The sequence below is a fragment of the Meles meles genome, chromosome 13, assembly GCF_922984935.1.
Source record: "Meles meles chromosome 13, mMelMel3.1 paternal haplotype, whole genome shotgun sequence".
Classification (NCBI taxonomy): Eukaryota; Metazoa; Chordata; class Mammalia; order Carnivora; family Mustelidae; genus Meles; species Meles meles.
The window spans coordinates 77,953,414-77,976,923 of NC_060078.1; the positions used below are offsets into that span (position 1 = coordinate 77,953,414).

General features: G+C 48.5%; 1 protein-coding gene across 10 annotated transcripts in view; it reads right to left on the reverse strand.

Moving 5' to 3' along the window:
* Window positions 1–237: 237 nt before the first annotated feature.
* FGFR2 (fibroblast growth factor receptor 2) overlaps window positions 238–23,510 on the reverse strand; it is a 102,160-nt gene continuing 78,887 nt past the window's right edge. For 9 of the 10 annotated variants that reach the window (XM_046026655.1, XM_046026654.1, XM_046026652.1 and 6 more), the window contains 9 exons: window positions 22,878–23,029; window positions 19,865–19,986; window positions 17,490–17,600; window positions 15,649–15,839; window positions 9,261–9,383; window positions 8,656–8,726; window positions 6,793–6,930; window positions 5,147–5,252; window positions 238–1,947 (listed from right to left, as the gene is read on the reverse strand). In XM_046026655.1, the coding sequence (XP_045882611.1) occupies window positions 1,783–1,947; window positions 5,147–5,252; window positions 6,793–6,930; window positions 8,656–8,726; window positions 9,261–9,383; window positions 15,649–15,839; window positions 17,490–17,600; window positions 19,865–19,986; window positions 22,878–23,029 (1,179 nt within the window). In that variant the 3' untranslated portion in view covers window positions 238–1,782. Of the gene's footprint in view, window positions 2,041–5,146; window positions 5,253–6,792; window positions 6,931–8,655; window positions 8,727–9,260; window positions 9,384–15,648; window positions 15,840–17,489; window positions 17,601–19,864; window positions 19,987–22,877; window positions 23,030–23,510 lie in introns of all 10 variants that reach the window. The other variant, XM_046026647.1, reaches the window with a different exon arrangement.

Sequence of the window (23,510 nt, forward strand, 5' to 3'; positions counted from 1 at the left end):
AGATACACCGACACCTTCGGGGCCCCAGGAAACAACTGAGCCAGAGCTTAAACCAATTCCCCTGATTTTCACTGGATGCACCTGTCCCAGGTACCGCTGGTCCTGGCCAGTCCCTGTTGCAAGTTACCGGTTCGTAGCCAACAACGAACCTTCCCAGCTGTGCCTTTCATGCGACCCCACCAACAGCACTGAGTCAACACCTCCGAGCACAGGAAACCATTTGGTGAGACACGAGTCTTAAAAAAATAAGTTGCGTGACATTTATTTTGTCTTGTTAACATTAATATCTGTAGAAACATTTTTATTGTCAGTATAAAAATTAACAGGTTTTATTAAATACTTTCTCCAATTTTGTAACAAGTAGAATCAGTGTAATCTGCATTCATGTTGCATGGCTATAGCAAAGTGAGTAGGTGTTTGTTTCCAAAGCAAAACCGGGTACTGTCATATAGAACGCACAACACGGCAACATTGCGTCTGACGTTGGTATGAGGCCTGATCTTTTGGTGAGGTCCTGCCAGACTTAGGCAGAAGCAATCCCTTAAAAAGATGGAAGTATCTCCAAAACTATCAGCAGAACAACTCAGTGTTTCAATTTCTACGATGAGACGTGAAGATTCTAAAAGGCTTCCCTAACACCAGTGAATCTGGAAGCCGTTATCAAAATCCACTGAAGAGCATACAGGCTAATCTGATTACCGTGCAACTCGGGGCAGAAGGCCAGCTGCCGGAGAGGAGTACAGTCGTCAACTAAGGTCCATCCTCGAGGAATGGATTAAGGCATCTTTTTAAGAGAACGCTGGTACCGTTTGTCTTGGGAAGTCTAGTTCAATGTTCCAGGGGCCCAACAACAGAGCTGCACAGCAAAACAAAATACTCTCCCTCCTAATGGGTTTGTTTCCTATCGGCATTTTGGTGGTGTAAGAACAATCATTTGACAGCAGAGTTTAAACAAATAACTCAAAACTTCATTTTCCCCAAATTAGTCATATTCTGTAAATATTTCTCTTTTCAAAGACTCTGATAACTAGTTAAGTCCAAGCCGTAGATCCACTAGTCCGATGTGCTGCCTGCAGAGAAATGCCACTTAAATTACAAAACAAAACAACAAAACAAAACACAAAACTATAAATGATTAATTGTTTTGTATATTACCAATTCATTAATAAATTAATGTTATACCATTTTCCCTGAAAGCAAAAGTATTTTTCCACCTCTGCTCGGTGAAAATTAAGAAATTCTGTGTAAGAACAGCATTTAGCAAAGAGCTATTAAAAAAAGAGAGACCGATTTTCTAGGTGCATTGGGACATCCACTTAAAATCAATACAAAAAATAATTCCTTGTAAATATATAATATATATTTATACATAATTTGAATATATTTACATACTTCCAGCACCTCTATACTGCCATTGTGCTCTGTAAGTGTGTGCTGACATATATTTTCTCCGATTATTACAAAATTCACAAGGAAGACAGAACATAAGTCTGCCTTGAGTTCGGAGGGCCCACAGCCAGGACCCACAGTGGGTCATGGGCGTGCGGCAGCCCACGGCAGTCCACGACCTCAGAAACATTCTTCTCCTGGTGAAGATTACAAGTTTCCAACTGTATAAAATTCTTTACACGTGTGCCGATTACTTTTCCAATTATTTACTCCTCTGATCCATATATACAAGCGGAGCCAAGCGGCTCCTGGAGGCGTGGCCTCCCTGCTCAGTGTGGCTAGGCTCCTGGCGCCGTCCCGTGTGGGGACAGAAGGACAGAAGGACAAGCTCATTCATGTTTTAACACTGCCGTTTACGTGTGGATACTGAGGAAGGCAGGGCTCGTAAGGCATGGGGTCCGGAGAGAAAACAGAATCATCTCCCGAAGAACAAGAACTCCTTGTGTCAGGATAACTAGGTGAATACTGTTCGAGAGGCTGACTGAGGTCCAAGTACTCCTGAAAGAAGGGAAGAGAAGACGTTTTATTTCATCTCGGGTCAGGATAACAAGGTGAATACGGTTCGAGAGGCTGACTGAGGTCCAAGTATTCCTGAAAGAAGGGAAGAGAAGACTTTTATTTCAAATGCAGGTTCTGGAGATGCTCTACCGGAGCGGAGACGGGACGGGGCACCCCTGGAGGATTCAGGGACCCAGTCCCCCCTCCCCCCAGCTCCCACAAAGACCTCCTCGAGACCGCTCCCCCACTTGATTGACCCGAGGCTGCCTTGAACTCTTCTCTTACAATCCATCGTCAAGAAACAAGTGGCGAGGGGGGAATGGGAAAATTCTGAGCCCTCCAGTCCACTCGCACAGACCCCAACAAGTGGCGTGCTACGTGCCTCGTCGGGAGAGAGAGAGAGAGAAAGAGAGCGCGCTCACAGTTGAAATCCGAGGCCCCAGAAAAAATGAAAAAAACGCAATGTGTTATGGTTTCCGGGGACCCCTTAAAATAGTAGAGACTGTGAATATTTACTTTACGAATTACGCTTTACTATTGCAGTTTCTAGGATAATTTAGGGGGACTCTGTCTCCATTCAGCGGGTAATTTCACAGATGGAATTCATTACTCTCAGAAGCTCTCCGAGTTTGAAAACGTAAACAGGTTCAGAAAAGGCTCGGATGTACTCGTGTATGTTAAATCCATAATGGACTGTTAAAGAAAAGTTTGAAACTCGAAAGGGCTCTTCTGCTCCTCCAGCCTCTGCTGGGGTTGCTGTGAAGAGAGCCCACTGGATGACCCAGGATAACGTCTCCTCCAACTTATGGCAGGGTGAGAGCCCACTACCAGGTCTTGTATGGCCTGAGACCTAAAAACATGTTTTGAAACACGAGCTAAAATGTTCTTAACATTTTTCAAGGGTTGGGGGGGGGATCCAAGGAAGAATAATATCTTGTGGCATTAAAATGACATCAAAGGACATAAAATCCATATAGAATTTAAATGCTAGGGTTGATCGTTTTTAACTCCGAATATAGACACGCTCATTGACGTGTTGTCCGTAACTGCTTTCTCGCCTTGACAGCTGAACTGACGGGTTGGGCTCACAGAGATAAAGAAACCTTCACTATCTGGCCCTTTACTGAACAGATTTGCAGACCCTTGCTCAGAAACTATGCAAAGATTTCTAAACTGAGGAACTTCTGGGTTTTGCTGCCTCCACTGGGCTCACACGCTGGGGTGGTTCTGCTCCTACACCCTGAGGCCAGTGACATTCCAGGATATGTGGTTTTGCTGAGAGGGGAGGCAGAAAGCGCAGACCACAGCACAACCAGCCCCAGTGTTATCAGAGAAGAACCCGCAGAATGTTGGCGACTCTACATTTTAAAAGACCCCTCTTCCCACCCCCCGCCCCGCCAAAAAACCCCACTATAATTCATCACCAGGGCTGGCAAGGGAAAGAGTCCCCATCCCAGAATGGGGAATGTGTCAGTTCCAACAACATCAGCATTAACCGCACAACTGGAAACAAACACGCCCACCACATCAAAAGAGAACTTTTTGCTTACAATGATAAAAATGAAATTTTGTCCTAAATGGAACCATTTTTCTCAAGCATATGGTAATAATTTTCAGAAGGAAAGAAACTTCGATTTTTATATCCGTTAGACAATATGGCATTCTGCTTTTTTATTTTAGGATGCTAGATGTAAATTTCAGTATGAATGGGCCCACTTTAAATATAAATATTTAAATACAGAGAATTGCGCCTGGACTTAGGACCATTAAAATGGAATATCAGTGTTTTCCCAGTTTCTAAATGCAGCCATGAATGTTCAGATCTGATAGAGGAAAGAGAGGGGTGTCAGTGGATTCCAAGTCTAGGGTTAAAGGAACTTACACTAGAAACAACAATTTTGGCAGGAGAAGAAAGTTGCTTTTTTCCCCTTGAACCGTTCCTTTCCTTTCAACTTCTGAAGGTCAGCTGTATTCATTTAAATGCAATCTCCCCTTTCATCAGCTACAGTTAGACGCACAAGATAATGTTGCTGGCTTAAGGCTTCATATCACAACATTTTAAAAAAAATCATTCCAAAACTATTAAATGTATTCAAAAATACATTAAATGTATATTTTTATTCAAACGATTTTAACCTCTTTTTGTTGTTGTCAAGAGAACTGGGTTTTGGGACTTTTCTTCCTGTTTGAAGGAAGACTGTTGCTGCACCCTCATTAAATATCACAAACTGATTCAGTAACCATTTTTTCGTGGGATTCTTCTGACCTTGGTGGGTTTATCATCTTCCCTGCTCAGATCCGACACTCTCTACAACCCCAGAGACCACTCTGTCCGCATGCTGAGCACTACCATGACTGGATTCTGACTTTCAGGGACAGAGGAGTGTTTCTTTCATTGGTAGAGATTATAAATATTTTCTAGAAAAATATTTTAACAAAAGGGTACAAGTTTTCACTTAAAAATCATAAATCCCAGGGGTGCCTGGCTGGCTGAGTCAGTTAAGCATCTGACTCTTGATTTTGGCTCAGGACAGGATCTCAGGGTCCTGAGATCGAGATCTGGGTCGGCAGGGAGTCTGCTGGAGATTCTCTCTCTCCCTCTCCCTCTTCCTCTGCCCCTCCCCGTTCACTCTCTCGCTCTTTGTCAAATAAATAAATGTTTAAAAAATCACAAGCCCCTCATTATATGAAACGTGTATATGTTCACATGCCCACGGATGGAGACCACACGGCCCACGCCACTACCAGACGGTCATGGCGGACTGTGCCGTGTACGGGAAGCTAGAATGGCAGGACTTCACTGCTTCCGGCGGACACCACCGGTAACAGAAGGTCAGCAGCTCCTACGTTCATTACTAGGACACAGAAACCCAAGCTCCTGACACACAAACCCAAATGCTGCTGTTGGACACTTCCTTCGTCTCCTCACTGTCCAGCCTACCACAGCCTGGACCCACCACCCGAAGGCCACAGAGAGCGGCAGCCTCGACTAGGGCCCTCAGTCTGGTTGCCTGAGTCAGGACTCTCAAATCGCAGTCCTGAGAGAAACCAGGATTTAGGAGGAACACACATTTTAACTGTCTGACCCCTGTGGGAAAACGATCATCCACACCACAGACTCCACCTGGGGAGGCTGTGTTGGAAAAGCCCCACGGGCCTCCCAAGAATGGACCCCAGGCTCCCGGAAGAGGGCTCTTACCTCGTTGGTTGTGAGAGTGAGAATCCGATCCAAGTCTTCTACCAACTGTTTGAACGTCGGCCTCTGGGAGGGCACCGCATGCCAACAGTCCCTCATCATCATATACCTGGGGAAACGGATTTCCTGGTGAATTAACTCTGTAACGATGACATGTATAGCTACCAGCCAATGTTAACAGGTGCTAGGGAGCTACGTCCTAAACTACAAAGATCTATCAAAACTTTCCAAATCAGAAAGCAGTTATTTGCTTTCCCGAAAAATTCACTGCTTGATTTGTCTTGAAAGGTGCTTTGAGCTACAAACACATCACTTAACCCCCCAAATGTCTGAGGATAGTGTCTAGGCCATCAGGAGAGACTTTTTCCTACATCTTCGCTGCAGACTTGTGCGTTCCTGTGACAGTGACATAGCACGGTGGTTATCACACCTTTCGGGCACTTTCAGACGCTGCGGGGGAAAAGCCTTCTAGGACCAACGGGCTCTCCAGTCTCTTCCCGGCACACCCTGTCCCCTGCCCCCCGGCCCCTGCTCCAGACCAAAGCGCTACACATTCTTCTCCTTGACACTTCAGGTTTTATTTGAATGATTACAGAGGACAAAGGTTCCTCAGTTTTAAAAAACAACTTCAACGTTAGGTTTTCATGAATTAAGCTGCCATCCCACGGCTGCACATGAACTTCCTGATTAACTCTTGGACAGGCCTAGGGTCCCAGGCCTTATCTTGATCATGGGTTTCGACAGACCCTCTATATTAGAAAAAGCAATAGGAATGACAGGCAGCACAATAAATACCTTTATATAATATACTATAAAAATGTGGCCATTCATCAGATGTCCACTGTACAGTGAAAAGCACTCATGGGATTACGGATATAAAATCCCCATGAAACGATACACAATAGACCACAGTCTCCGGGACAATCACTCTTCTTAGTTAATCCCAGGGGGGTTGGGAAGAGAGACTCCCTTTCAAAGCACTGATTCTACTGCACAAGACGCGTGTCACAAACACAACATAATTCCACTTGAAGTGTGGGCCAGGCTTTTCTCGAAACCAGCTCATGGTTTTATAGTCAGGTCTGGGACTCCAAGGATGGCACCTGGACACATTCTTAATTCTCTGTGCTAGACGCTGGGTCGAACAGAGGTAACCGGACACCGGTGTGCTCTAAAGAAATGTGGTCAACATCAATCCATAAGAGCAATTTTCAGCAGTCGCCCATGCCCACTGGCCGCATTGGGGACAGACACAGCTCGTGAGGAAAGGCTGTGCTTTCTAGCCTGTGTAGGAGAAAAGGCCAGTTCCATCTCCCTGTCCCTCTGAGAAGAGACAAGAGCGAAGCACGGCCCAGTGGTCTTCACTGAGGCTCGCTCTCTAATAGTCAGACGCCCTCAGCCGGGAAGCCCGATGCCCTGATTTAAAGCTCACTCCATACACCTCGGAAGGACGTTTTCTCTTTTGGACATTGAGGGCCATCAGGGTAGCCATCCTCCCCAGTCCTGGGATTAAGCCCAGAAAGCTTCAGCAGTAATTCTTCCTAGGGCCTGTATGGAAAACCAAGGGCGTTAGGAAACCCGAACTAAGTCGGGAGAGAGTTCAGGGCATCGTGGGCCCGCTCGGTGTTAGCAGAGAACACGGTCCTTACAGTTCGTTGGTGCAGTTTGCTGGCTTATCCATCCTGTGTCCTTCCTTAAGCAGCTTAAAAAGTTCCTCCACCGGGATCCCTGGGTAGGGGGAGCCCCCTAACGTGAAGATCTCCCACATTAACACCCCGAAGGACCAACTGCAAGGAAGAGAGAAAACAGTGTTACCAACCCACCTAAATCCCCAAAACCCAAATGTACCCAGTGAATAACGTCAACGCCCACTTGCTTCTCATGCTCAAAGACAAATGGCCTGAACCCTCCTCCCGTTCATCCCACAGGCCCCTCCCTGCCCCGAAGGAGCATCCTTCCCAAATGAGGACAACGTGAGGGATGTTCCCTTAGAATTTTCCGGCAACGGACCACAGAGTAGGGGTGGGAAACCATCCCTCCATTTTTTTTGTTTTTTGTTGGTGGAGATCTGGGTTGGCTACTTTTTTATTCTGACGTTCTTAAATGCAACGTTAGTCATTGGAGGATCTCAGCTCCTAAGTTGCAAAATTCTTCATGCTCTCGTCCAGCTTTTCCATCAGCCTCTGCGCCTGACACCCCCCCGGGGGGCTGGGACCCACCAGTAGGGGCTGTTGACCGAGTAAGTCCAGCAAGCCCATTCTGCGAGGTAAACAGCCGCCCGGTGTGGCAGTTGGAGCATCTGAGAGCACAAAGGTTTCACCACTAAGGTCAGGAAGGGAGCGGGCACCGGGTTGGGGTGACACTGAAGGAATCCCAGAGCCCAGAGGGTTTCCTACAACAGAAACTGAAAGCATCTCACAGGCACCCTGTGTACCTGACCTCGTGGAGGCCCAGTTGGGCTTCCTGAGCCTCGTTCAGGATGCTCTCCATTCCTGGGATAATCAAGCCAAGACTCCTGCATTTACCTACGTCCCCGAGGCTCAAAACACACACCCTTCCTGACTCCCTTCAGGTTTGGGGTGAGCAGTGAAACTCTCCCCCGTGTTGTCTAGAGCAAAAGTGGGAGCACAATGCAGGCACCTGACTCCCTACAAAAACAGGGCTCGGAATGCCTTCCTTCTAGGACCGCTAAAGGGGACCAGCAGCGACACCAGGCCTACCCCAGGGAGCCTCTTGGTCCCATAAATAAAAATAGCTCAACTGATTTTTTTTTTAAACTTTTTTATTTTGGGCTAATTATAGACTCACAGAAACTTGGAAAAAAAACAGTACAGAGAGATGCTCTGTACCTTCCCTCTGGTTTCCCACCAGGGTAACTTCTTCCAACCTAATTTCCAAACCTGAAATTCTGAAATATCAGTTGGAGCCTGACCCTGATGGTATTTTTAAGTGTATCATAATGGAAATATACAGTTTTCACTCTATTTCTCTAATCTCATCAAGGATACCAGGACGAGGTCGGATTTTTTCCGAGGACAAACAGAACAAGTGGGCACCATGGAAATCACCCGCCCCACTTGGCTTCTCCCTACAAGGACGAGCCCAGGATGCAGGGTCGGGGGAGTAGGACAAACCAGCCTCAGTAAGAAAAGTTTCAAAATTCCTTCTTTCAGGGAGCAAAGAACACGCCAACAGCCTGGCAAATGACACAGCAGCTCTGTAGTCGTAGATCCGTGAGTAAGTTGGGAGGAGGGGGAAGCACTTCCGCCCTGGTGGGAGGAGGTTCAAAGTTACAACTCCCCGCCCCCCCACCCCGTGCACTTTGAAGCTGGGCAGATTAGCAACAGCGCACTGGTGACCAGCCTACCAGAAAATCCTCCCTTTCTGAGGCCGGCTCCGGCACCTTCCATCGATGTGTGAAATACGGCAGGCGCCGAAGAATGAAGAAGGGTGAATACAGTATTTTTGCAACCCAACCTTGGTGAAGACGCTGGAGAGAAGGAGTTACTTACACGTCACTCTGGTGGGTGTACACGCGGTCAAAAAGGGCTTCTGGGGCCATCCACTTGACTGGAAGTCGCCCCTGCGGGTATGGGGGAAAAAAAGGTAAAAACCGCTAGATTACAACCAGTTTACTTTTGTTTGCTGGGCAAGGCTGTGTCCTATCTGAGAGCCGACACTGACTGTCACTGGTGTGTCCTCAGAGCAGAAATCAGTCCCCGCAGGGTCTGTGCGTAACATGCAAAATGCACAGATCTGGGCACGCAAGTAAAATGCCATTTCTTTGGACTCTCATGGGGCTTGATCTCCCTCACACAGAGACACACCCTGACCACCTCCTGGGCAAAAAACAATCCAGAAACGCCCAAGCTCTAGTTTTGGCTGGGGACGGTTCTTGACAAAAAGCCTGATGATGGTTCTGTAGACAAGGCTGTTTCCCCATTTACTCGAAGTATCTCAAAGGCAGCTGAAATGTGCTTATTGAGAAGTTTGTCAAGAGCATGGCCCAGGAACAGGGATAAAGGGCAGAGGAATGAAGGCCAATTATCTCTCATCTGGAACATTCCGTGCCACAGCCAGCCCCCTCCCTTCCACCACAGCGCCGCGGTAGACTTACGTTTGTGGTCTTTTTGTAATAGTCTATATTGTTGATATCTCTGGCCAGTCCAAAGTCTGCTATTTTCATGACATTGTTTTCTGTTACCAAAACATTTCTGGCTGCTAAATCCCGATGAATACACTGGAAATCAAGAAAGAACTCATTTCAAACTATTTCAAGAATAAAGAGAAATCATACTCACTTCTTACAATGCAGACAGAAAAAATACATCTTGGGTCAAAAAATGGTATTTCTTTTCTAATTAAAGGTAACTTAAAAAACCAAGGCCCCAATCATTTCAAAGAGCAAAGATACACCAAGCTGCCAATTCTCTTTTACTTGCAAAGGACCAACAACACTGTTGCCCTTCCCAATAATCTGCACCAGATTATTCTAAAAACCTTTTATCTCTACACTAACTCTCCTGCCCTTTACAGCCAGACTTTCAGAAGAGCTGGTTAAACTCCAACACCACATCGTCTTCACCTCCTGGTGGGTCGGTCTGCAAACATTCTCTTTCCATCCCTGCTCCTCCCAAAAGTTTATGGGGAGCCTCCAGTCAGACCCAAGTGAGCTCTTCTAACCCTTAGTGTTTCCTTCCACAGCTCTGGACACTGCTGACTTGTGCTCCTTTTAAAAAACAGTCCCCGCCCTCCACCTTGAGTTCTATCCCATCCCTTCTCGTTTCACCCTCTCCCAGTCTAGTTCCTCTCTTCCCCTGTCCCTTAAAATGGAAGAAATAGCCCAACCCATTAATTTTGTATACTTCGACACATCCCCAGGGTTTCTCTAGTCTTAGATACACACGAAAGATGTGCAAATTCCTACCTCTCTCCTAACTTCTCTCCTGGGACCCTAACTGTCATCTTCCACAGGCTACGGGACATTTCCACTGTGACATCCTGTCAACACCTCAAATTCAAGGCCTCTGCTCCCCTCATTCTCATCTTCTTGGGTCTCTCTCAGGCCAAGAGGTACACACTGGAATTCTCTGCACAGCCCTCCCCAGTTCTGCAGACGCTGACTCCCACAGGCCTCTGCAGTCTGTCCACCCCACTCTGTCCCCACTTCCAGCCACACTTAGCTCAAGACATCACCACTGCCCACCCCCAGCCCCACGGAGAGCCACACTGCCTGCCTGACTGACTGGTCTCCACGGTTCCAGACCCAGCCTGGCCGCACCTGCTATGCTCGCCACAAGCTGTGGTTCTCAAAGAACTGACCATGTCCTTTCCAGGCTTGTATTAAGACCCACACCTGTCTGTCCACGCCCAGACCTGAGGGACACCGGCCCACACAAAGGGCCCCACCTAGGTCTGTGAAACACCTTGGGGGGGCTAGGGAGGTGGGGGAAGAATGCAGACACGCCCCCTACAGGGCAGCTAATTCATAGTTCTGATACCTGTTCCTCCGTCTCAGAAAGGTCTGGTCATTATAACTCCCATTTCTCCTTTCTGCAAATGACATGCTTTTGTAAAGTGTTACACTTCAGTGTCACAAAACTTCATCATGACACACGGTAAGGAGACTCCCTATTTTTGGAAAAGGCAAAGTCTATGGAAGTGAACAGAAAGTTCTACCAAATGCTTTGACATGGGCTCCTGGCAAAGTTAACTAGTGGATGAAGGAGGGTCTTACCCAGCCACTTGACAAGGGTCAGACGGGGCCGCTTGTAGTTAGGGACGCCAAGAAATGGCCAATAAAAAGGAGCACGCCACACTCTCGCTGAAGAATAAATTAGGAGTTACTTTTTCCTGCCCACCGCCCAACGATTCCTTGATTTTAGATGCTTCTGTGTCCCCTGGATGGGCGAAGACCGGGAAAGGGAGAGCAGGGAAAGCCTGCAAGTAAGTATGCCTGAGCCTGGCCAGAACGGAAGCAGGAAACGTGAGAGCTCCCAGAAGCCGCCTGGGGATCCAGCCGGGGCAGGAGCCATGTTCTAGTTTGGAGGCCTCCTCAAATTGAACTTCCAAGCCCTCGGCCAAACTCTCCCGGCGGCGTGCTCCCGGCCGACACGAGCTCTGTGCATTTGGCAAGCTGTGTGGTCAGAAGACTCTGGATTCCCACACGCTGGACTCCCACCACACATGAGGGCTCAACTCAAGAGACACCACAACAGTGACCTCCGTCATCGTCTTGGCGAGAGCCGGATCGAGCACCAAAGTCCCACAACCCATGGTGCTGGCAGATACCAACGCCCACCCTCTGGGCTGGACGGTAAGAGACTTGGAACCAATATACAAGAAAAAGAAAATAATTAACAATCAAGCCAAATTCCCATCATCTGCAGAAATCCGAGCTGTTTTCCAGGGCAGAGCTGACCATTTACATAACTAAGGCCCTCAGACCATTTGGCATCCATTTCTTAAGGAAACGGAGATCCACAGGTCATGAAGGGAAGGAAGACTAACATCCCTATGGCCCAGACAGTGTGACGGGGCCACTGCACGGCTGACTGACTTAAATTCCCAGGGCTCCCCATGAGATGGATATGATTGTACCCATTGTACAGATGGGAAAGCCGGCCCTGCTTGGAGTAACAGAAACACCACCCACTCAGGTTTAACACTTTGAAGCAAGTCGAACTGGCTTTGGGATTTGGTAAAAAGCAAAATTAGTGTGCTTTGAACTAAAAAGCAAAGCTTTCATAATTTGTATAAGGTTCAAATACCCCACATTACCTTGCTGTCGTCTGTATACTCCTGGTGTCTCTTTACTTGCCCACCCCCAGCTCCCCACCACCACATGCGCACACATGTACACGCGTGCGCGTATTTCAATGGCTCAAGGACAGACCCTGCATGTTCATGTCTATATTCCCAGCACCGACCGCAGAGCCTGACCCAGTAAATGTTTACTGAGCCGAATTCATTATTGCATTCCAACAGTAATGAGCCAGAGAGCTCACTCAACAGTTCCTTAAGCGGGCCTCCAGCAAGGTCCTGGCTGGAGGCTGGGAGGCGTGCGTGTGAGCAGACCGGAATCTGGCCCCTTCCCTGCTTCTCCATCCTCCACCGTCAGGAATAAGCCTCCATCTCTGCAAGCAGTCTCCACTCGAGGGAACCATTCTTAAGATCTTCAGCTACCGCTGGCGTAACACCAGCTCTAGGTCCTTAACTACAGGCAATCTTCTATGAAGGGCTTTGGAACCCTTCAAGGCCCTAATGACATACAACTCCGTCCCTTCTAGCCCATTCTGTGTCTGTAAGCAAAGCCCTGACCAGGGCATCTTATCAGTCCCGTCCCCACATCCCCCCCCACCCCAACCAGAGTGAGGCAGGGATTACCAGAGTGCAGCAAGGGAGGCTAGGGGGCATGGTGGATACTTGGCCAAAGGGCCAAGCCTGGGACCAGCAATTTTGCTCTGCTCTGTGGACCTAGGAATCCCCATCTTGGAAATGAGGACAATGACTTAGGCACACCTGATTTCGAAGGGGTCCTGGCATCTCTGAACAGTCCTCAGCATCCTTCTCCTAAAATCGCCCCTACTTCAGACGTGTTCTGGGGTTATGGAGGAAGCTGTATGGAAAACGCTCGTCCTGTGCCTAGCAGATGCTGAGCTCTCAAAACCTGGTGCTGATTAATAATGAGAATTGCCCCTTTCACAAAGTTCCCTCTTCCCTATACTCAACAGTTCCAAAGAGGAAGGATCTCAGAGTCCTCAGGGCTGGAGAGCAATGGGGGGTCCACACGGGCTCTACCAGCCGGGTGCAAGCAGACACATTTTTCTGCCCGTTCTGGGCGAAACAACACTCTGCCTTCCAGAAACCCGTCGTGTGGCCTCTGTGAACCACACCCTGCCTTTCCTCCCTCGGCGTCCACTGCCATCAGGCGCTTTGAGCCAAGCTGGAGAAACTGAGAGCTTTTCCTACTCCCCCTCTACTCTCTCTCTCCCCGGCTAGAGGACCGCCCATGCTTGGGAACCACACTTCCTCTGCTGGCTCCCAAGGTCTCAGCCCAGGCCCCAGGGCTGAGCTTCAGCCCGCAGCTTCCTCCCGGCACTGGCCCTTGACTGGGTCCCCCCGGTATCCAGAGCACCCGCCCACGTGCCCACCAGAACCTCTGCCCGCCGTCTCCCCCCATCTCCCGCCTCAGAGTCTTCCTCCTCCTGGTCCTACCATCTGATCTCTCAGGCTGGAAATCACTAAGTACCCCAAGAGCAACAGCTATCCAAAATCCATCTTCTTCTCCAGTACCTGCAGGAGCCAGGAAACTCGAGCCCAACACACAGCACCAAGCTTGCGACCCACCAGGTGTGAGCAAGGTCCCAGCGAGCCATCTTTAGAGCACAGACCGGCCCCCATTACCCCTGCCTACGGCGCAATCTGAAGGCCTGGCCCGGGGCCGTGAGGCCTAGAATGGGCTCCAGCCACATCTCACACTCGGCTCCTGGCTTCTGGCTGTTCCCCGGCGGGGACACTCACCAGCCACCTTCCCCCACCAACCCCCCCACTAACCTCCCACAATCGGTCTCCTGCACAGCACACCTCTCAACCTTTCCCATCCTTATTTCTTCCCACACTTATTGTTGATTTCTCCTGCTGTCGCCCGAGGTTCCTGCTCCAAGAGGTCCAAGGACCCCGCCCGTAGCGGCCACCCACTCCGGGAGCCTGACCTAGGGCGGGAGGCACGAGTCAGGAGTGCTCGGGAATGTTTGCTTGAGGGATAATAAAATGACCAGCCAGCCTTCCTACTGCTTTTGTATTAATAGCAGAGCCACACTATATCCAAAAACTGCTTCCCCCGTCCCACATGGGGAAGGGTACAGAGTGGCCAGGCCCCCAGACCGGGGGGGGGGGGGTCACGGTCCCCAGGGTTTAGTGAGGAACATTTGAAAGCTACAGCAAAGGTGAAAGAAAGAGGAACAACGACGGTCCACGTGTGCTGGGATGGCTTGTCACGCCGGCACTCTCCCTTCACAATGTCCCCCCAACACACATCTTTGTATGCCTGAACCATTTAAAAGTGACCGCACACCTCACCCCCAAACACGTACAAAATACCTCCCACCTTAATCCAGGACCACTCTCACCACCCCAGATTGCTATCGATCCAATCGTATTATACAATGTAGACCCAATTCAGCTTTCCGTTGTTCCTGAATGTTCTCTATAAAAGCTGCCCCCCTTTCCTGCCCAAGGCCCAGTCCAGGGTCATGCACACATGGTTATCCTGTCCCTTAAGCCTCCTTTAATCTGAACTGTCCCCCCCAGTGGTTTTTGGTCTCTCATGACTTGGACATGTGGAAGTGATGTCTTGTCAAATGTCCCCCGTTCTGGATATGATCCATTTCCTCACGTGGGAGACTTTTTAGCTGGGCCTGTATTCCCGCACACACGCACAATCGCGGGCTCAGAACAGTTCCCTAAAATTTATAGGTTAAGAGCTTTTCCTGGAAAAAAAGAAATCTGAGAAAGTCTCCAACTCTGGACTCCTCGAAAATAAAACACAAACAAAAAAGAAAATAAAAAACAAACCAAAAAACAGAACATGTGGGAGCTCTGGCCGCGTTCCAACACAGCCACAGAAGCAGGGGTTGAGGGACAGCCACCCCTCCCTTATCCCTGTGGTCGCTTCCCTCACTGCTGTGACTGGGCAGAGCCATGACCGAGCCCGGGTCTCCGGTGACAAGGGGTCCACGCCCACAAGAGAACCTCACTTCTTTGGGGACCCAAAGAGCAGCATCAAGCCCCACCACAGGTAGGAAGGAACCCCACTTCTGCCCAAGGGGAAGTTCTGCAACCCTCCCTCCCTGCCGAAGTGTGAGCTAATAAGGCAGGGTGTCCTGGGTCATCCAAAATGCCCCAGAGGACATCGGGGCACCTGTCTAACTGCTTTCAGAATAACTCAGATGTTTAAAGTTCCACTGCAAGTGGCATGCTTGGAATGCAGACGGTTCACCTCAGGGGACCTGGCCAATTTCGAACCAGAGGGTCACCCCGCTAAATGAGACAAAATAAACCCAGATGACACCCCGGACTCCGTGTTCCTAAAATGTCCCCTCGCGTGATCTTTAGTCGTAGAATATTCAAGGCCCTTCCAAGCTTAAAACTATAAACACGACACCCAAAGTCTATGTCCAAAAACTCATCCCAAAACAAATAAAGCCCAAAAAACTCATCAGAATCAAAGGCAGTGCCCCCTAACCGAGCTGTTCTGTACTCAGAGCAGAATCCCAGGGGAAGAGACATCTCTTCTGCTCACCTCTACCGTGTCACGTCTGAGGCTGCTTTGGCTTTCAAAGAGTTCGCCAAACCCCAACGTGAATAACGCGATAAATATTTTCCAGGTTGTACATGACATGCAAGGGCTTGATTCAGCAAATGAGCACGTCCAAATTGCCTGTTTTCTTCACAGACCTTTTTTACTGGAATCCACCCAACTGAGGAGAATGTGAAGGACTCACTTTCTGGGAAGCCAAGTACTCCATGCCCCTGGCCAGCTGGTAGGTGCAGGACACCAAGTCCTTGAAGGTCATCTGCTCCTCGGGAACGCGGTTAATGTCATAGGAGTACTCCATCCCGGGCGGCCTGCGGGCTCGGAGGTATTCACGGAGGTTGCCTTTCGAGGCATACTCAACGATGACGTAGAGAGGCCCTGTGGACGGATAGGGCAAGCTCGCTGAGACGATGCACCCAGACCCGCCTGGGGAAGCTCCACCCAGTTTTGTTTCTGATAACCCACCATTTTTTTTTTTAATTGAGCCATACAGAAAAGGACACACAAAACCACAACACCTGCAACCTCATCTTCCCCCGGTGATCACTGAGACTTGGGTCAAGATAGCCTCCAAAGTCCTAGTGGAAGAGACGGAAACATAGGAGAGGCCTTCCTTGCCACCCCCCGGCTCACCTGCGCCCTCCTACAGAGCAACGCTTACCATAAATTTGCCTTTTCCAGTTCACTTTAACCATCTGACATACAGATATGGATCAAGAAACAACGTTATTATTTTTAATCGTGTATATATAGTAGAGCCACAGCTAACATTTTTCCCTTACACGTTATCCGCACGGAACCCAACCAGGCTGATACAAATAAATCTAGATCGTTCCTTTTCTATTCCTATCTACATTCCATCACATAAACACTATTTTCCGACCTTTGTGAGCACGGACATTGCTTGCAGGTTCCGGCTATAACACACAGCGCACAGGGAACATTTCTGTGTCTGCTTCCCGACACACACGTGCCGCCCTCTCTCCGCAGCATGGACCAGAGGCGGCAAACGACAGCCCGCGGGCCGAATCCTGCCCACGGGCTCTTTCTGTAATAGAAGCGTATTGGCACACAGCCAGGCCCAGTCATTTCTGTACTGTCTGTGGCTGCTTTCTCGCCACACTGGCAAAGGTGAGGAGTTGCCACAAAGACCCTAACGGCCACAAAACCGAAAATATCTACAATCGCCCTTCCCAGAAAGTCTCCCGACTCCTGGTATAGACCTAAAAGAGAAAAGGCGGAGGCAAAGATAGCCATCTTCAAGTGTATAAATTATCGTCAAACTGATTCCCAAGGTGTCAGCTCTCCAATGAGAGAAGGCAGAGCACTCTCTCCTCTAAGGAAGGTAATGTGTCCCTTCATCCCACTCTGTCCCTCTCCTGCACTATTGGGAGCTCAGCCATCACGGCCCATAGCAAGACACGGCTTCTTCAATCCCCGTTTTAAGAGATTTGTCAACCATAACACCACAGGGTCTTTTTTTTTTTTTAATTTCCTAAGATTTCGTTTATTTGAAAGAGAGGGAGAGACAGCATGAGCAGGAGGAGAGGCAGAGAGGGACGGACAAACTGACGCCCCCCTGAGCAGGGAGCCCAATATGGGGCTTGATCCCAGGACCCCAGGATCATGACCTGAGCCGAAGGCAGACTGTTAACCCACTGAGCCCCCCAGGCGCCCCCCCCAGAGGCTCTTATTTTGAAAAATCCCTCTTAGCACTACAAAACAAAAACATAAGGAGACTCTCTTTTCTAAACACCCTCCAGGTTATGCCCTAAAAACAGCAGGACTCTAGAAGGCCCTCCCATTCAAAGCCTCTCAACGCCTACCTTTCCCCAGTCCCCCTGTACGGTCACAAAGTCCCCTTTGTGTTCACGGCCAGGAACATCTTCCCAAGGGGATTTTAAAGAGAACTTTAAACATGCCCTTGAGGTGCCTAGCAGCAAGATCCAAAAGTCCAACCGTTTCTAAAACGATGTTAACACTGAAGCTCAAATTATTTGGATGAAAGCATTTTTTCCTCCTACTCACCATCCTGAGTACAGGCTCCAAGGAGATTTATGATATTTTTGTGTTTTCCAATCATCTTCATCATCTCCATCTCGGACACTAGATCAGAAAGATCTTTCTCTGTGGCATCATCTACAAACATTAGGTAAATTAAAAACCAGTTAGCAGTTTCCTCTAACCCATCGACAGCTGCTGCTCGTTGCCAAACACTTAGTGGAAACAGCGTGAAATTGAATTTTAGGACCAGAAAACACTTTCTAAATCATCTCCCTCATTTTATTGGGAAAGGGGCAAAGGCCCAGACAGGGAACTGCCCTGATCCGTGTCAAACAGCTAATTTGGGGTCAGTGGGGTCAAAAGTCAGGATGAGAATCTAGGCCTCTGATGCTAAGACAATTCTTTTCTAGCAACCCTCCCGAGTGGGGAGGTATTTAACTTTATCGTGAAGCAAGTCCACCTTCTGGCAGATCTACGGTGCCTCCAAAAAACCGTATCGAACTTCAAGGTGCCTGAAAGCAACTGGGAGTCTGACAGAAAGGAAGAGGAGGGAGAGAGGGAATGGGGCATCCCAACTCAACACACTTTCTCCAGACCAAATGCCACTCATCTGAGCCCTTACAGAAGTCACAGACAGGTTCAGAGGGCACCTTGTAAGTGTTTACAAAAGTGTGTGTGTGTGTGTGTGTGTGTGTGTTTATGTGCATTTTGAGCGGGCAAAGTTTCATGCCTTCCAAAGGGGTCTCTGAGTCCCGACCTAAAAAAATAGAAGTTTTATAAACCTCTGCTCTCCAATTTCAAGAAAAACAGCTCCGGTCCCACATTCCTGAGCTCACCGCTTCTGGAGAGTGGCAAGACTCTTCCCCATGGGCCTCCCTTCGAGTTAATTTGATATGAAAAACTCTGCATTTACTAAAAAAAAGAGATAAAGAAATGCATAGGAGCCACGTGGCCAAAAGCTTTTTAACTTCACAAATGAATGAGCAACGCATTGGGCTGGAGCACGGGGAGGGCTGTCCTTCCGACGTGAGCCACCCACTGGCTGTAGTAGTAGCCAGGGTCCCCCACAGGGCTCTGGGGCTGATGCCCGTCTCCACCCTGAAAGGGAAGGCAAACCTGATTATACCCAGAGAAACAAATGCTCAGATCTCTAATTCTGACCTCCAAAAACCAAACAAAAGTTCAGCCAAGAGGGACTGGAAGCCTAGGCCTTCCCCACGTTGGCCATGGTCAGTGGCCAGGGGCTGCTGAGGCTGGCTGTTGGGGGCACACAGCCACCTACACCTGCCACACAGGGGGGCGAGGGCACACAGGAAGACCGCAGCCATGCAGGACAAAAGCCAGAGGGCCACCTCTGTTGGTGCAGCGGAGCGGAGACACGTGGGGCTGCCGAGCACGGGCTCCCTCGCATCAAATCCTGAAGTGAAGGGCTCGAAACACTCAAGCTTCCTGAGGAGTCATTGAGATCAAGAGCTTAAAAAAATTCCTTTTTTCTTTTTAAAAAATACTATTTCCACCCTGCTACCTCCCTACTTGGGGAAGGTCAGGATGACCATCACACAACAGCCCACAAAAGAAAGAAAAGAGCCTAACTCCGGGAGGATCCACGATGGCACAGGCCCCCACATCCAAGAACAGGCATCTCTGCCCGGACACACGGGAAAAGCTCCGTCCTTGCTCAGCCCCCAACAATAGGGTTTGTAACGGAACCATTCCCTGGAACTCCTCTCCTAAGAGAGGACCACGGAGCTGACAGCTGGAAGTGCTGTAAGCTCCTTGGACATGAGCATGAAGCAGGGCTGGGCGGGCGGTCATCCCTCGAACCCCATGCGACATCCACATCCCACAGTAACTGTTCACATGTTCCAGAAGGTTCTGCTGGGCCACCAATCCCGCTCCTTCCCTTTTAGCTCTCCAAGGGCTTCTCCCAGACCAGTGTCAATTCTGCGTTGTTCCTCTTACAAAAGAGGTATGTCCTCCTCTCTGAGCTATGCCTCCTCACTCTCTCCCAGAGGTCAACCTTCCTTCGTTTGCAAGTTAAATTCAGCAGACCCAGACTCATCTAAAGGAACCAATCACACGTGAGTTGATTTTTCTAAGCACATACAGATACAGTGGGAATAAAAATAAAATCACGGTCATCAACAAGGAGCTGACCAAGAACAGTCTGGGCTGGGAGGCCACCCTTTTCTAGCAAAACTGGCTTTTCTTTCTTGCAAGTGCACACAGCTCAAGATAAATCGTCTGTCCAGGATGCTGATTTATACTGAAAACTTCTCAACCCTGGGGTCAACTATGTGCTCTCTGACCCCCTGCCATGATAGAGTTCACATGCCACAAAAGGAACATTCTTGATAAGGCTTCTCCCCAACCCCCCGCCCGTCCCCCTCCCCACGCACCTTTCAACATCTTCACGGCCACAGTGACTGCTTCCTTGGGCTTCTCTTTGTCAATTCCCACCGCCTCAGCCATGACCACTTGCCCAAAGCAACCTTCCCCCAGAGGTTTGCCCAGCGTCAGCCTAAATGTGTAAATAGAGGATTAGCGCAGAGCATCTGGTGAAGGGGAAATTCCAAAACGAAATATAAAAATCTTTCAGCGGCTTGCAAAAGCATGGAGCATTTATCATATGGAACTAATGAGACCGGAGTATACACGCGCTGGAGTATTTTCTTAGTGACGTTGTAGAGAATGTCAATTACGGGCGGGACAGCTATTAAGTTTCACATTTGTGTTCACGATTTATTTTCTTTGTGGAAGGTATCCTTGCTAGTGAGGCGGTCAGCTTTCCTAAGTGCTAACAAGGAGGAGCTTCTGATCTCGAGCCAACCGAATATTCGTAATTTTAAATGTCTTAAAGAAAAACTGTTAAAGCTGTTCTTCTTTTTTGGTCTCTGTGAAGTGATGTCTTTAAAATCACTATTATTCAAATACCAGTGGATTTTACGGTCACATTCCTGGCCAAGTTACATGATATGAATCTTAAACGCATTTCAAGGAATCTCTAATTTTTCCCTGAAGGACAAAGACATTTCTAGAAATTGAGAGAAATCTTTCTTGACCTAACAGTTACGGTTTAGAAATCCTTAACTACCCAAATTGTTAATGAAGAAAATCCAGAGTGAACACAATAAACTATTTTTCTAATTTCTAAGCTCAGAAGCTCGGTGCCTGTTCTACTAATGGCCATATATTGTCTTTGGACATTCTAAAAGCCGACAGAATGGAGAAATCCTTGGAATGCTTATGAATGTGTGTGTGTGTGTGTGTTTTTCATTTAAGCACCAAAAAGCAAAGTATTTAGCAGCTCTTAGTAAATATACTGTATTTATGGTTAAGTACACAATGGTTTACAAAAGCTAAGCGAAGACTGAGGGCAGTGTATGCTAGGCTGAGGTCATTCTGTTTCTCTCCTGAACTAAAATTAAATTTAGTATCTTGGCAGAAAATAAACATTTGCATTGGAAAAATGGCTAATTTATGTCCCACTGCCCTGTTAGTACAAGCGTAACAATCCTTTCTTTGTGCCACCTCTGTCTCCAATCTAATAAACCGCTTCTAAATAGCCTTCATTCACTGGAAATCTGCCCCACCTACATTTGTGCTCAACTCTTCTGAAACACTTAGCACTCACATTTTCCACACTCAGGCCCCCCCCTCCAGGTGGGAGCAGACGGTTAGGCACACACAGACGTCCACTGTTGACGGTGGCGTCACGGGCAGCGAGCACTGTGGCCTGAACCCGGGAGCCATCATTTCTTAACGTGCGATCACAGCCGCCCAGGTCAGTCCTCTACGCACAGGAACATGTGCACGAGCCCTCCTGCTTGTACACCCAAAGGAGGGAGCGAGGTGGCTTTGTGACAAACAGTCCTGTTCTCTTTCCGCACGCCACAGGTAAGGACACCATTCTTTGTGTTTTTCTCTGACATTTCCTAGTTGTTGCTCAAAACCCAAGCGAATGGTCTCTCCACTACGACACACGAACACACTGGAAATGACCTCCATTAACTCTCCTGACAGAGAGAGACCTGGGCAGCTATTTGATTCTAGCTTACGATGAACAGTAGTATCTCCAGATTGGCTCTTGGGAAGCAAACGTGGTGTGGAGTTGTGGGAATCAAAATCACGGTGCCCTATACGCTCCCTCTCTTTCCAAACAGAGCTCGTCAGACCCAGGCTCTGGAAAAGCTTATCTTGGTACCTCTACATTGGTGGGTGAGTTTTTTTCTGTTGTAATTAAACACCTCTCTGACCTAATCTCAGGGAGATACTGCCAATGTCAAGACCAACAGTGAGTAGGAGCTCTATAGAAGCAAGGCAAGAGCTTGTCCCAGTTGACGTGATGTAGACGGAGAGTCCATGATTTCCACCTTCTACTAGTACTACGGTTCAGACTCGAGGGACTACAAGTGGTACCCCAGAAATGAGCTGAGGGCCTTAAAGGACCACCAGACTATACTGCAGAAGGTAGGTCTAGAAGCTGGTCGCGCCCAGAAGACAGAGGGCCAGGAACACAGGGTCTGCCTCCCACACACTCTGCCTGGCACCACCATATCATTGGGGTCTGTGGTTCAGAGCCCCTAGCTTACCACTACATGAAGGGGAGCGCAAGACGGGGAAACTCATGAGCCCAGAACTGCACTCAGTCCTGCGCAGTCTATACCACGGTCATCATTTTATAAACATGAAGATCAGAGAGTCAAGGTTGCCCAGCCACTGGCTAGCTGAGCAAGGATCAAATCCCACCCAAGACAGCCCAAATACACGGGCCTGACGCCAAATCAAGACATAAAGACTCCCCAGTAATGCCTTCAACAGAGCCCAGGTGGCCGTGCTCTGACTACACATCGGATTGGAACACCTCCACATCATCCGATAGAGAAAATACTACGGACCCCAGGAAATGTGACGTCAGGTACCATATTCAAACCTTCGCGGCCACATACCACATTAACAACACTTAAAAGGAGCAACATGGACTGAAGATTCTTCAATTTATGTCTTATACCTAATTTCCCCCCAAAGAAATGAACTGTAGAAGAGTCATGTTCTAATAACCAGAAGTTGGAACAATGTATCTGTTTTACAAATGAGATACATCTTACATGTAGTCCATGTGACTGGGTTTGAATTATCTCAAAAGTAAAAAAGTGCTAAAAAGTATTATCTTGGTTGGGGACCAGCCATGCCTGGCACCTGTTTTAAAAGAATCAGTGAAAGAGAGAGAGAAAAAAAATCCATTCTTTTCTTTTTCAGGAGCTGGTTATTTAGAATTGCAATCTCGCTCGTTCCTACTGACACCATCACACATGACCTTTGCAGTTAAGATCGGGAAAAGAACATGTCAGTCCAACATCCCCATTTATACCTACAATTCCATTCGGGGCTGCAGCCAATAGAAATACTCACTTGTCTCTTGGGAACTCCCACTTTGGATCTTCTGGCAATTCATACTCGGAGACCCCTGCCAGCATGGGGGTGTCTGCCGTTGAGGACAGGCGTGTGGTTATCCTCACCAGTGGGGTGTTGGAGTTCATGGAGGAGCTGGACTCGGCAGAAACCTGGATACAAAACGCGAAGCCCCAGATGTAATCCTGGCTCTACCTGGGAGGCCTGGCAGCCGGCCAGAGCCCAGCCAGATGTTCGACCCTTAGAAAGGAAGACAAGTGGGAGCACTGGCCAAAGTCAAGAATTTAGGCCCAAACCACTGGATTCCAGCACCTCTGGGCTCCCATCTCTGCAGCACCAGATTTCAACCACATCCGAGGTTCCTAAGACCAGGTTTGCAAACATTTTTAGATGGTACCTGAGCAACATCTAAGTCAGCTTTCTGACCTAATTCCTCCAAATAAGCACCTGGGCACAGGGCAACCACCCCATGGGCTTCCCAATTGCCTTTGCCGAGATCTATCCCAGAGCCCCGCAGGATCAATCTCCCTGTGGACCAGCTCAGACCACGAATCAACCCTCTGCCTGTTCAACTCCATGGAACTTTCTTAGAAACTCCGCTCTTCAATATTTCATCTGCGTTTTGGAAAGAAA